The sequence below is a fragment of the Cetorhinus maximus genome, chromosome 5, assembly GCF_964194155.1.
Source record: "Cetorhinus maximus chromosome 5, sCetMax3.hap1.1, whole genome shotgun sequence".
Classification (NCBI taxonomy): domain Eukaryota; kingdom Metazoa; phylum Chordata; class Chondrichthyes; order Lamniformes; family Cetorhinidae; genus Cetorhinus; species Cetorhinus maximus.
In genome coordinates, this window is record NC_135883.1 from 93,622,064 (window position 1) to 93,636,013 (window position 13,950).

At 40.7% G+C, this 13,950-nt stretch overlaps 1 protein-coding gene across 1 annotated transcript in view; it reads right to left on the minus strand.

The window, feature by feature from the left end:
* Positions 1 to 614: 614 nt before the first annotated feature.
* tube1 (tubulin, epsilon 1) overlaps positions 615 to 13,950 on the minus strand; it is a 43,229-nt gene continuing 29,893 nt past the window's right edge. The window contains exons 9-12 of the mRNA XM_078541380.1: positions 8,186 to 8,326; positions 5,339 to 5,479; positions 3,378 to 3,552; positions 615 to 665 (exon numbers count right to left, since the gene is read on the minus strand). Coding sequence (XP_078397506.1) covers positions 615 to 665; positions 3,378 to 3,552; positions 5,339 to 5,479; positions 8,186 to 8,326 — 508 coding nt within the window. The remainder of the gene's footprint in view (positions 666 to 3,377; positions 3,553 to 5,338; positions 5,480 to 8,185; positions 8,327 to 13,950) is intronic.

Consider the following 13,950-nt stretch of genomic DNA (forward strand, 5'->3'; position numbering starts at 1 on the left):
TGCATTGGAAAAATGCAATACGTGTAAAAGAAATGTTAATGGAAGGATTAATGAACATATTTGATTTTGTTTGTTAAATGGTAATTAGAGATCCCCAAAAAAAGGACAAGGTTCAATCTCTCTTTGTTCGTTAGATCATCTCCAGTGGCATTTTGTATGCTAAAATACAATATACATTGTTATTATGCCATGCAATAATGTATTATCTGACAGAGAAGCAGCAGTAGGCCTTTTGGCCCCTTGAGCGTAGCCTACCATTACTGCTCAGATGGAGAAGGGAGTACTTGTAATCAGGATTTGGTAACTCAGCAGCAAATATGCTTGGACTGTTACTGAAGTTTCAGGAGAAGGGTAGGAAGTGGGAGGGGAGGCTGTTCAAGGATGGCTAGTTTTTCCCTCTCCAGCATTGTCTCAGGAAAACTAAAAGTGCATGATTGGTCTGAAGGCAGATGCACCTGTTCACCTGAGTGAGCGATGGATATTGCGTGATTGATTTTCTAGTACACTATAGGAAGTCACAAAAGTACAAAAGTAAAGTTTGGGGTCACATTTTAACATGATTGACCAGAATTTAATATTTATAAAGCCAAATTACAAATGAACAAGTGGGAAATCTAGTCAGACATAGCTGGTATGTAAACGTCAATGAAAAACACTAGGCGGCACTTGAAAACAACCAAGAAACAATGAACAAGTTATCAAAATCTAACAATGAAAACAAAACCATTGAAATTGGATTACATAGAATATACAGCCCATTTAGCACAACCAGTCCATGCCGGCGTTTATGCTCCATTTGAGTCTCCTCCCATCTTTTCTCATCTAAATCCATCATCGTAACCCTCTATTCCCTTCTCTCTCATATGTTTGTCTAGTCTTCCTTAAATGCATCCCTGTGGTAACAAGTTCCACATTCTCATATTCTGAAGAGTCATAGTGGACTTGAAACGTTAACTTTTTAAAATTCATTCATGGTGTGGGCTTCGCTGGCTGGGCCAGCATTTATTGCCCATCCCTAACTGCCCTTGAGAAGGTGGTGGTGAGCTGCCTTCTTGAACCACTGCAGTCCCTGTGGTGTGGGTACACCCACAGTGCTGTTAGGGAGTTCCAGAATTTTGACCCAGCGACAGTGAAAGAACGGCGATATATTTCCAAGTCAGGATGGTAAGTGACTTAGAAGGGAACTTCTAGGTGGTGGTGTTCCCATCTATCTGCTGCCCTTGTCCTTCTAGATGGTAGTGGTCGTGGGTTTGGAAGGTGCTGTCGACAGATACTCTTCACAGATACTGCCAGACCTGCTGAGTTTTTCCAGCACTTTTTGCTTTTATTCTACATTCTTGCAAGTCATTGGATGAAGAAGTTTCTTCTGAATCGCCTATTGGATTTCTTGGTGCTATCTTATATTGTTGGCCTCTTAGGTTTTGTTCTTTCCCACAAGAAGAAACATTCTCTCTGTATCCATTCTATCAAAACATTTCATAATTTTAAATACCTCTACTAGGTCATCCCCCAACCTTTTTTTCCCAAGAGAAATGAGACCCAGCCTGAAAATCCTTTCGCCAGATGTGTACCCACACATTTCTGGTATCATTCTTGTAAATCTTCTCTGCACCCTCTCCTGTGCCTTTACGTCCTTTTTTTAATAATATTGAGACTGACTGCACACAGTACTCTTAAGTGTGGTCTAATCAAGGTTCAATACAGGTTCACTATAACGTCCCTACTTTTCAATTCTATCTCTCAAGAAATAAAGCCTAGTGCTAGGTTTGCATTTTTTAATGATGTTCCTAACATGTGGCACAGCTTTTAATGATTGAAGCATTTGTACTCCATCTCTTTTTGTTCTCTAACCTACCTGGACTTGCACATTCTAAGTAATAAATAACTTCCTTTCTCTTCCTACCAAAATGTACTACCTCACAGCTATCTGCGTTGATCTTCATGCGTCAATTATTTGATCATTCTGCAATTTTATTAATACCCTCCTATAATTTATTGCAGTCTTCCTCAGTGTTGACTGTCTCTACATCCCTGCCCCAAAAATCATTTTTTAATATCATTTATCATTTGGCCATCAAATTGTAAATTGTACATTTTCCTTTACAAGGGAGAGGCAGTGGCATAATGGTATTGTCACTGGACTAGTAATCAGATGCTGAGATTTGAATTCAATAAAAAAAAAATCTAGAATTAAAAGTCTAATGATGTGACCATGAAACCATTGTTGATTGTCGTAAAAACGCATCTGGTTCGCTAATTCCTTTAGGAAAGGAAATTTGTCCTTACCTGGTCTGGCCTACACGTGACTCCAGATCCAGAGCAATGTGGATGGCTCTTAAATGCCCCCTGAAATGGCCTAGCAAGCCACTCAGTTCTTAAGGACAATTAGGGATAGCCTAGCCAGTGATGCCCACATCCCATAAACAAAGAAAGAAAAATAGGTGGAAATAATTAAACTAGCCAACTGAGCACCATTTTCTTTGGAATTTACTGGGGCCCTCAGGAGTGGGTTGGCCATAAAATAGCTAGGGATGACAGGGGGATCAGGTGGAGTGTCACCTTTTTGATACCATGGTATTATATCAGTGGCAGAGCAGAGTTCCCACCCACATGCAAATTGAGACCCATAAGTGGTCCCATGGTAACACACCCTCTGCCTCCACCATCAACATACCCCTACCACCTCTTTGTCAGGGCCTGCCTGACTGGCCCTGGAGTGCAGCGCCAACACTGTTTCTGTGGGCTGGGTGCAGTCACAGCAGTAGCCACCACTTCCAGTGGTGGGCCTCTGATTGGCTGACAGCTCTTGGAGGTGGCATCTTGCCCCATAAAGGGACGGGAGCCCTGACAGCAGCTCATTAGCTTCCTAAATGCCACAGAATCCAGGGTTCCCGGAAACGGCTAAGGTGGCAATACCCTGGTTTTCGGCCCACTACTGCCTCAATAAAATTTAGGTTGTGTTTAAACTGCGTTTATCAACTTTATCTTATGGGAGGCCTGTGTTCCTTTGAAAAGACTGAAGCTTGAGCTTTGGGGGCTCCCTAAAGACATTAATTTCAACCAGGTAGCAAGCAACAATTCTCAGAATGTATATATATTATTGACTTGGACGTAGATGGAGGGAGTGATTTCGCAATTTGCCAACAACACAAAAATAGGAGCTGTGAGGGGTAAAGGAAGCTGCAAGGGGACATTGTTAAGTTTGCAATATAAAAGGATGAAATTCAATGTCAATGAGTGTGAGGTTGTATAGTTTACACCTACAGTAATAGAATATACCCCTATCTAAATCACTTCATTGACTAGTACCTAACCTTTTACTGCCATTCAGCCAGTTCCTTAGTCACCATCAAGTTGAGACATTATTCAGAATTTACCTTTTTCTTGTAAAGTTTTACAAATCGATCCTTTAGATCTATGAAAGTAGATCTAACACAGGTATTATTGGCTAGTGCCAATAAGGAGTGTGTGTGACCCACTGGAGGTATCGAACAGAGACTTGTTTTCCAACCTTCTTGATTCCACGAGACAAATTGGAGAGAAGGTTTTAACCTGTAGGGAATCACAGTGTTATTCACTCATCACTTAAATGCGAATGTGATTTGTAACTACAGCTTTCAGAGGTCCAAATGCAATGCTATAAAATAAAAGAAAGCTACCTGGTAACTTTTGCGGCAAAATTGAAAGAAATCTTAAGAATTTATTAATTTATCAATTATTAAGCTAAATTTTCTAGGAGAAACGGTGCCTTTGTCTTCCTTGCATTCTTTTAAAACAAATAAAGATCTGGGATGGTATTTAATTGAGGCAATGGGGGTCTTGCCTGCCAGCTGGAGAGCCAGCAGTTGGCCGCAATGCTTGTTTTGGGGAAGAACTGCCACATTAAAGCACTTAACTGGACAGCAGCAGGTCTTCCACAGTAAGTCTCGCCTGGAAAATAAGAGACTGACGGCTCCGTAGAATAGAGGTGGTGACTGCTGCTTGTCCGACACCCACCTGAGGCCTGGGATTGTCGCTGGATCCCAGGTGACAGGTGAGTTTGCTAGTTGTGCTCCCCCCACTCGACGCTGGGTTAATACCAGCGGCAGCAGGATGAGGCCCTTAAGTCGGTTTTAATTGCCCACTTAAGGGCCTCAATTGGCATTGGGACGGGAAGACTGTCCATGGGCCTTCCCACCATGGACTTAATCAGGGTGGGAAGATGGCGGGGTCCCCACCCACCACCTTCCCGCCTGATTAAATGCCGTCTGCCACCAAACTCGCTATGGAGGAGGGCATTAACTTCCATCCATAATCACAGACTGTTAATCTTCTCCTTCAGAACCAGAATAGATAACATGCAGAATTTAATTATTTTCTTTAACAGGGCAGTTTACAATTTCAGTTCTTTTTGAATGGGAAGTAAACAGTTGAAATTGAAAACTGCCTTAAGAGAAAAGAGCAATATCTAACTCATGGTTCATCTAAAAGTTTTAATTTAGCTAATATGTTAAGAAAAAGTAAATTTAACCATTGATTCACATCAACCAGGAAGACCCGAAGTTAGATTCCAAGTCTACACAATTAGTCAGCCTCAGGGACAGATGCCCTCAACATCCAAGGATGAGGGGGAAACTGGTCACACACCGATCATCGTTTTTGTCCTCTACAGAAAGCTTTGTTCAAAGTAAACACTGGGTGAGACTGGGTCATGCATTGCATTGGTGCCATTCTCCTTCGTTCACCAAGTAGTAAATGGTCTGCAGATCTTAACCGTCAAAATGTTTTTGAGAAAAAGTGCATTATTAACATGTAGATACAGAATTTCTTTTTTGAAAATGTGAAAAGTTTTATCATGAATCTATATTTCAAAAGGCTCTCTCTTGTCTCCTTCCATTATGAATAATGGGGGTTTTGCAAAGTACCACGGGTTGTTCAATCACCATAAAACTCAGCGATGGGTTAAAGCTTTCTGAAAAGGTGAAAATTGGCATCAAATTTAAAAAATACATAAATAATTAACCATATAGTTTTAACCTTTCGCTAATCGCAATCTGTACAATTTATTCATTACCTATGCTGTTGGTGCAGTCCAGGAGAATTTAATTTAAAATAACATTATAACACACCTTTGAACATATGAATGAATATGTATCCTTTCTATGAATATAATTCCTAATCTGGGAAGAAATCCTGCCTTAAATTTAATAATTGTCAATTACTAAAAAAGAAAGTGATTTGACTAAAGATAAATTTTTTTCAAGTATGAAACTTCCAAATGAACAACAGCTACACTAATTTGACATAAAAAAACAGTAAAATATGTGGTTTAGCACATGCACACATGCTTCTTTCAAACCTCTCAATGTTTCTTCTAAGATCAGAAATCTGAACATTTCCCCGGACCATCAGTGCACAGGCTAGGTACAGGTTACGTTTTGGGTCAGCATGCATCAACTGGTGATCCTTACTAAAAGCATCGGTGAACATCTGATCCAACCTGTTTAAATGAAAAAACAAAGACTGGATGGCTAGGATAGTTCGTCATATGTAGTACATGTCAAACCCAACAAATGTAAATGCATCTACCAAATTAGTAGTTGTTAAACTTGCAGGAAGGGGTTCTAATCAGCAGCACCATAAAATCAGCACTGCTAGTTCAACACAGCTGATGTGCAATGGCAAGCAAAAGTGCATTACTAACCTATGGATACAGAATTTACTTTTAAAAAATTTTAATATGCTTTATTGAGAATCTGTATTTTAAAATCCTCTCTCATCCTGTCTCCTCCCAACTCAAAATGCTTGTACCTCTTGATGGCACCCTTCTTTTGGGACAACAGTTGAGCTCCACAAACTAATTCATCGGATCATAGAATTGTTAATGCATAGAAGGAGGCCATTCGGCCTGTTGTGTCTGTACTGGCTCTCTGTAAGAGCAATTCACCTAGTGCCACTCATCTGCCTTTTCTTCATGGCCCTGCAATTTTTCCTCTTTAGATAATGATCCAATTCTCTTTTGAAAGCCGTGATTGGACCTTCCTCCGCCACACTCTCAGGCAGTGCATTCCAGATCCTAGCGACTCAACAGGTGAAAAAGTTATTCCTCATTTTGCACTTGCTCCTTTTATCAAGCTCCCTAAATCAGTGTCTTCAGGTCCTCAATTCATCCACCAACGGAGACTGTTTTTCCCTATCCACTCTGTCCAGACTCCTCATGATTTTCTACACATCTATCAAATCTCATCTGAAGTATCTCTTCTCTAAGGACAACAGTCCCAGCTTCTCCGATCTATCTACATAATTGAAGTTCCTTATCCCTGGAATCATTCTCATGAATCTTTTCTGCACCATCTCTAATATCTTCATATCCTCTCTAAAAAGTGTGGCGTCCAGAACTAGATGCAATAATCCAGTTGAGGCCGAACCAGTGTTTAATCCAGGTTTATCATAACTTCCTTGGTTTTGTACTCCATACCCCTATTTATAAAGCCTAGGATTCCATATGCTTTATTAACTATGCTCTCAACCTGCCCTGAAACATTCAATAATTTGCGTATATAATCTGCCTCTGCACCCCCCTTAGAATTGTACCCTTTATTTTACATTGCCTCTCCCCATTCTTCCTGCCAAAATGAATCACTTCACACTTCTCTGCATTACATTTCATCTGCCACTTGTCCTCACATTTCACCAACCTGTCTATATCCTTTTGAAGTTTCCCACTATCCTCTTATACTTCCAAGTTATGTGTCATCCCAAAGTTTGGAAATGTTGCCCTATACACTAAAGCCTAGGTTATTAATATATATCATGAAGAGCAGGGGTCCTAACACCAACCCCTGGGGAATGCCACTATAAACCTTCCTCCAGTCTGGAAAACAACCATTTACCACATGTTTCCTGTCACTCAGCCAATTTTATATCCATGTTGCTACTGTCCCTTTTATTCCATGGGCTGTAACCTTGCTCACAAGTTTGTTGTGCGGCACTTGATTAAATGCCAACTGCATTATGCTCATCAACTCTTATCAAAAAACTCAAGCAAGTTAGTTAAACGCTATTTGCCCTTAACAACTCTTTGTAGAAAAAAATTTGGCAGGGCTTCCAGAGATCTTTGATTCCTTACAAAGACATCTTCCATCTGTTAATCCAATGAAAAGGAACCATGAAGTCTTCTCTGATGATCAGGTAAATGCACTAATGAGGTGCGAAGAATCATAGGTTTGAATGCTCGTTTGTGTTGAATTAGCTGAGCTAAGCTGGGTTGTGGAACAGGTACTGCAATTAGCAGCAGTGATCCTGAGCTATTAGTTGGTGACATCATCCAAAAGCACAGGATCAGATTCCATGTGTTACTGACAACATAAAACTTTACCTTTCCACCTCCTTTTTGATTTTAAGATTTTATTCCAATCTCCATTTATAAACCTGACGGCAAGTCTCAAACGAATGAATCAAAAGTTTTTCAAACTCATATACAAAACCGAAGTCATCCTTTTTAACTCCTGTCAGCTCCTGAGCATTGCTTTTTCACTCAGTCAGCCTTCTCAACTGGCACCTTCTGAGTTCTTTGATCTGGAGTTAATTTTCTTCTTCACATCAGGTCTGTCACTGAGAAGCATTTTTCCACCTTTCAACCACTGCTTCCAAGAGTCTCAGCCCACGGCTCTATATATCCATTCTCCTAGCTAGTTTCCCTCCTTCCATAAATCACAATTCATTCAGAATGCTGTTGTTACCTATTCCCTTACTTATTCAGAGTTCTGCACTTCTTACACCTTAATTCTTTCAAAGCTCCACCGATTCCGTGGGCTCCCTTGGTTCAACCAAAACCCTTTTCTTTACCTTCAAATGTCTCCTTGGCAGCACCCCTCAATATCTAAGTAACGTCATTCAGCTTTATGCCCATTCTTGCAGCCCTTGGTTTATTCCTTGTTGTCTGCCCTCTATTTATTCCTTCAGCTATCACATACTTTCTCTCTGGAACTCCCTCTGCCTTACCTTGTACCATCATGCTATCAAGAATCTTCTAAATGCTTTTCTCTTCTGCTCATTTGATCCCATCTACCAATCCCATCTATCATCTCTTCCTTTGGTATCCAGTTTTTGCATGTATGCAGTCAGTATCTGACACTAATCACACAGAAAAATATGATTTTGCAGCAATATGATTTTTTCTCAAAAATTCTGGTAAAACTCCTACCTTCTTGTGGGGATGTTTACATCAGCCAGGGTGTATAAAGGAGTTAGACTAGAAACAAGGTAATGCAGCCGTGGAAATGGAACCAGATTCATGGTGATCTCATTAAGATCCATATTGAGGGATCCTTCAAATCTGGCAGAACTGCAGCAAAAACAAGATAAAATAAACTAATACAATTAACAATCTACACAAACTAGAGCTATTTAAAAAAGTTGTTCAAAAAACATCTGTTTCATCAGGAAAGATTGCATCGCATCAACTACTAGCATACAAGTGTGGAATTAAACAAACTGCAATGTGATAAGTCTTGAGTGAATCATTCAATGGAAAAATTACTGTTCATGTTACTAATGCAAGGTCAGTAGTATCCCTCCAATTACATGAAATACTGAGCAGTAAATCTCACCTATGTAAACAAAAGTACCAGATCTATATTTCTGTTGCAAATAAATACTGGTGGGTATGGTATTCTCATTTTGCAATTAAATGGAATAGGTTCCATAAATGGTTTTCTATAAACTATTACATTCAAAATGCGAAAAACAAAAGAGAAACATTTCTGACCTATGTTGGAAAGGAACATAAAGTACAGGGAATGTAGAGAGAGGAGTCTACTGATAAGCAGAGGTAGTTTCAAGTATTTGGTCAGTAAAATACCTAATGGGGATGTATATATAGGAGCCAATTACATTTTACAGCATGCTTTTAAACCCACAAAGATTCAAAGTCCACTGATTTAGTAAAGCACTGGATAGACACTGTTCAATAAACATAATTCTTCATTTCCAAAATAATTAATTGATTGATGTTTGTGACTGGATTTACTAATGAAGAAAAGATTTTCAGGACTGATTAAATAACGGTTTTGTTAAGAGATAATTTTTTCTGGAGAATTTTGAAGCACTCTACAGGAATCAAGTTGGTTACAATGAAAAGCCTAATTTCAGCATTAGTATTGCTGAATAAAGAGACACGTTGTCGAAGCTTCTCACCTTGCACTCATCAGGACAGATTCACAAGAATATTGATTTATACTGCATGAGAAGAGAGTGCTGATTGGGTAGCAAGTGAATTCTGATCGGTAGAGGCCCTGCCATGGAGAATGCACCAGGGAACTGTTGACTACCAAGCTTTTGTTTAAATTCCAACCAGGCAGGTTGATTCTGATTGATCAAGATATTGCCCTGGGGAATGAACTCCAGGGAATGGCTATCGCCTAAACTTTGTTGAGTTGAAAAAGATGCAATGCGTGGACATGTGATCTTCTGTCTACAACTGGCACTTTTATAATGCACAACATCACAGGAGCCACAGTGGTGCAGGCCACAGATTTACCAAATGTAAGTCAGCCATTCTGTCCACTGTGTTATTGCTCACTATTCAATAGAACATAGCTACTCTAGGTCCACTTCTCTGCCTTATCCTTGAGTTTTTCATTATTCTTCCATTTCAAATGCTTATCCAATTCAATTTTAGATTTTTATAGTTTTTACCTCAAAAGCCATTATTAGTAAGATATTTAATTATATAATAAGCTTTTGTGCAAAAAAAATTCAAAATTCTCCTTTGTTCTTCTAATGATATTCCTTAGTGGAGCCCATTTGTTATCGGTTCAACCAGTGAAAGCAACTATTCACCCTTTAAAAATCATTCACAATTTTGAAGAACTGAGATTCTTCCTTTAATTTCCCATATTGGTTTCAGTAATAAAAAACTTCAATTTTGCAAGCCTTTCATAACTATAACCTCTCATTTCTAGTAATCCTCCAGTGAATCCTTTTTGTACCCTTTCCATGTTCTAATATCCTTCTTGAAGCAGGATTCTCAGAAACTACAATTCTTCAATTGCAGCATAACTAACAACTTCAGCAAAAATCAACACCACTTACATACGAATTGGCTTGGAACATAAGAAATAGGAGCAGGAATAGGCCACACAGCCCATCCAGCATGCTCCATCATTCAAGCAGATCATGGCTGAATTTCTACATCAACTCTACTTTCACACCCTATCATTGTGTTTATATTCAATGCTACTAAGCATAAAACTCAGAACACCATTTGCCCGTTTGCTTGCTTTTCTACTTCCACCTCCTAGTTTAAAGACCAATGTAACTGCACTGTGTGATCTCTCTGTTTCTCAAGAATTTTACCATTTATAGCACACTTCCTTTCCCTGCTCTTTTTCACCAAATACTTCACATTTGTCTGCAATGAACTGTATTTCCACCTGTTTGCCCACTCTGAGGAAGTATGCCAAAGATCATGCAGTTTACCATTTTGCACTCTCCTTAATTTGGGATCGGAAACTGTCATTAGTGCCACACAAGTGCCATGCATGACCATCTCTGAAAATAAAGAATCTAACCATCTCCCTTGACCTTGAATGCAACTGTCATCGCTGAATCTCCAAACATCAACATCCTGGTTGTTACCATTGATCAGAAATTACTGGACCAGCCATATAAATATTGTGGCTACAAGAGCAAGTCAGTGATTGGGGATTCTCTGAGTAATTTACATCCTGACTCCCCAAAGCCTGTCTACCATCTACAAGGCATAAGTCAGGACTGTGATGGAATACTCTCCACTTGTATGGGTGAGTGCAGCTCCGATAATGCTCAAGAAGCTCGACACCATCTAAGACAAAGCAGTCCGCTTGATCAACACCCATTCACCACCTTAAACATTCACTTTCTCCAACACCAATGCACAGTGGCAGCAGCATGGGCCATCTACAAGATGCATTGCAGCAAGGCACTAAGGCTCCTTCAACATCATCTTCCAAACCTGCGACCTCCACCATCTAGAAGAACGAAGGCAGCGGATGCATAGAAACACCACCACCTGCGAGTTCTCCTCCAAGCCACACACCATCCTGACTCGGTACGACATTACTGTTCCTTCACTGTTCATGGGGCAAAATCCAGGAACTCCTATCCCAACAACACTGCGGTGTACTTACACCATATGGACTACAGTGGTTCACGGCAGCAGTTCACCACCATCTTCTCAAGGGCAAATAGGGATGGGCAACAAAAGCTAACCTTGCTCGTGATGCTCATATCCCATAAAAAAAAGTCAACATCATTCCTCCTGTGCCTTTATGCAAATCACAATACAGATCATAGAACCCAAAATGACCATAGATTCTTCCATTGTTGGAGCTATATATAGCCTTTAACATTATGTGCCTCAATTTTTCTAACAAATCTTTTGTGTGGTACTGTCAAAAATACTTCTTGGCTTCGGTGGCATCAATGGCTCCCATAAATGGTCTGGATATCTTATTGTTAAGGAAACTAGCTTGCACTGCTCTATATCACCTGATACAATGGCAAGACCTAAATAAAAAGACCTAAACAATTATGTTTCCTTGTGATCTGAACAAGATATCTGTGTCCTTCACACATGTATTTTTTCGATGTTTCAGGAAGCAGACCAAGTCAATAGGAGGCAAGGTGATTATCCATACCACACAGACTTACACAGAAAAACATTTATAATCAAGTTCACTTAGTTTATTTGGCAAAACTTGTATTTACACAATAATATTAAATAGTAATCATGCTACAATGCACAATTCAGTGGGTCAACTTATTAAAATTACACAAACCAACTCCTTTGTATGGTATCTTACAGCTCAGGGCTACTTTTCTCCGCAGTATTCTTTTTCACTGTCTAACTTCCTAATTTCACAGGTCTTGGTTCCAGTGTCAGCTTCTTTTCATAGTTCATTACCCATCCCCCTATACCCCACTCAATCCAAAAGCGGAATCTACCAATCTAGTTTGGCAATAAACCCTGCTGAGTTCAACTGAATAGGATTTTCACACCAATAATGGACGAATCTGTGCCCACCCCTGTGGTGAGTTTGGTGGCAGGAGGCATTTAATTGGGCGGGTGAGACTCCAATTAAGTCTGTGGCAGGAACACCCACTTAAGAGCCTCATCCCGCGCTGTTGGTATTAAGCCAGCAGCAGGCAGGGGACTTGACGTGCGGGAAGCATGGCATTTTTTGTTTGCGGTATCCCGGGTGGGGGTGAACCCTCACACAAAAGCACTGATCAAAAGACTCGGCATCGGGAAGGGGAAAGGCCTGCTGGGAGCCACCCCCTGCTCTTGCTGCCAAACCCACTCTTCCCTAACTTGCCACCCCAACCCCATGACCCCTTTCCTGCTATCACTCACCTGTGCCTGGATCTCTCCTCAATCCGAGGTTTCAGGTGGGTGTACTACTGGCAACAGCCACTGGCTACCCGATAGCACTGCTGACTACAGAAGAGCTGTCGGCTGGCAGCTCTCAGCAGGCAGGACATCCTGGGGACATTGATCAGCTGGCCTGTTATGTGCCTGAGTGGCACAAGATACGGCAAGGGGCAAAAAGAGGCGACGGAGGGTCTTGTCGGCTCTCTGTCCGTCACTTTCATAAGATTCCGCCCAATGAGTGTGAATGGTTGCTAGAATGTTAATTTTAGGTGTCTGAAGTATCCTAGTTGAGATGTCCCATCCAAAAACTAACATATCAATCCTACTGTCCTGTGAATGTAACCAATTGAGACCTAAGCTCAGCTCAATAGTAGAATTTTTGATGTATATTAATTACATTAAGTTTTCTTCATGGCAGCATAGCCTGGAATCTCAAACCATGAAAGGTCTCTATCCAGCACTTTAATAAAATCTTTGCTGACGAGCCCTGAGTAGTTCGTACTTTTTTTTTTAAAAAGCGTTTACTAGTCTCATTCTTTATAATGGCTCTAAAGGTACGTACAAAGGGGCCTTATTGGCCTATAGTTTCTTGCTCATCTCCTTCATTGCACAATGAAGTAATATTTGCCACCTTACATTACTTTAGTACCATTCTTCTTTCAAAGATTATAAGAATATTATTAGTACCTCTACTGTCACTTTTCCAATCTCTTTAATATCCTGGGATGTATGACAGCCACACATTGTGACTTCTACAGTTTTAGTCTCAATAACGTTTTATTACAGCGTAACGGTGAATCCTTGGGCCGGATTTTCGTGGAGTTGGGAAGCTCTCTGGACCTTTAAAAATAGCAGGCCAGGCCTGAATGGAGACACTCCATCCCCCATTTCCAACAGATTCATTTTTACCAGCACGGGGAAGGGGGCGGGGCTCACACAAAAGGGAAACCCGAACTCAGTAGGGCCATTTAAAATTAGTGCCGAGTGCATCAGACCCCAGTTTGGCTGTTGGATGAGGCCTAGTGGGCCTAACAGCTTCTAAATGGGCTGCTATGAAGACCTGGAGAACCAAACCTGGCCCCAAACCAGCCTGCATTGGCACTCATCCACCCCTGTGGCTCCCCAAGGATCTGCTTCTGAGGTAGGCAGGCCCAATTCAATCCCACCCCTGCCTCCCCAGAGTGAAAGTTGGGTCTAACGGGGTCCTTTGAACCGAGGAGGGTCTGCTAAGTTGGGAAATTTCCTGACTCAAGCTACCCGCCTCGGTAGGCAAAATCTGGCCTTTGTGTCCTGTACTGGCTTTGCTACATTCTTCTTGGGTTATTCCAAGTCCTTTTATTACCGTACTTTGTAAAATGTGCTTCATAACACTTATTAAGCACCTCTTTTATTCTCTCACTCTCAAGTACAAGGTGGTCTCTTCATCCGCAAATGGTTCCATCCTTGTTTGATCATTATCTATACTTAGAAAAACCCTTCTTGTTTCCCTTTATGTTGCATTTCAGTCTTCTTAGTCCACCTAACCTCCCTTTTAGAAACACAGGCCAGAATTTTTC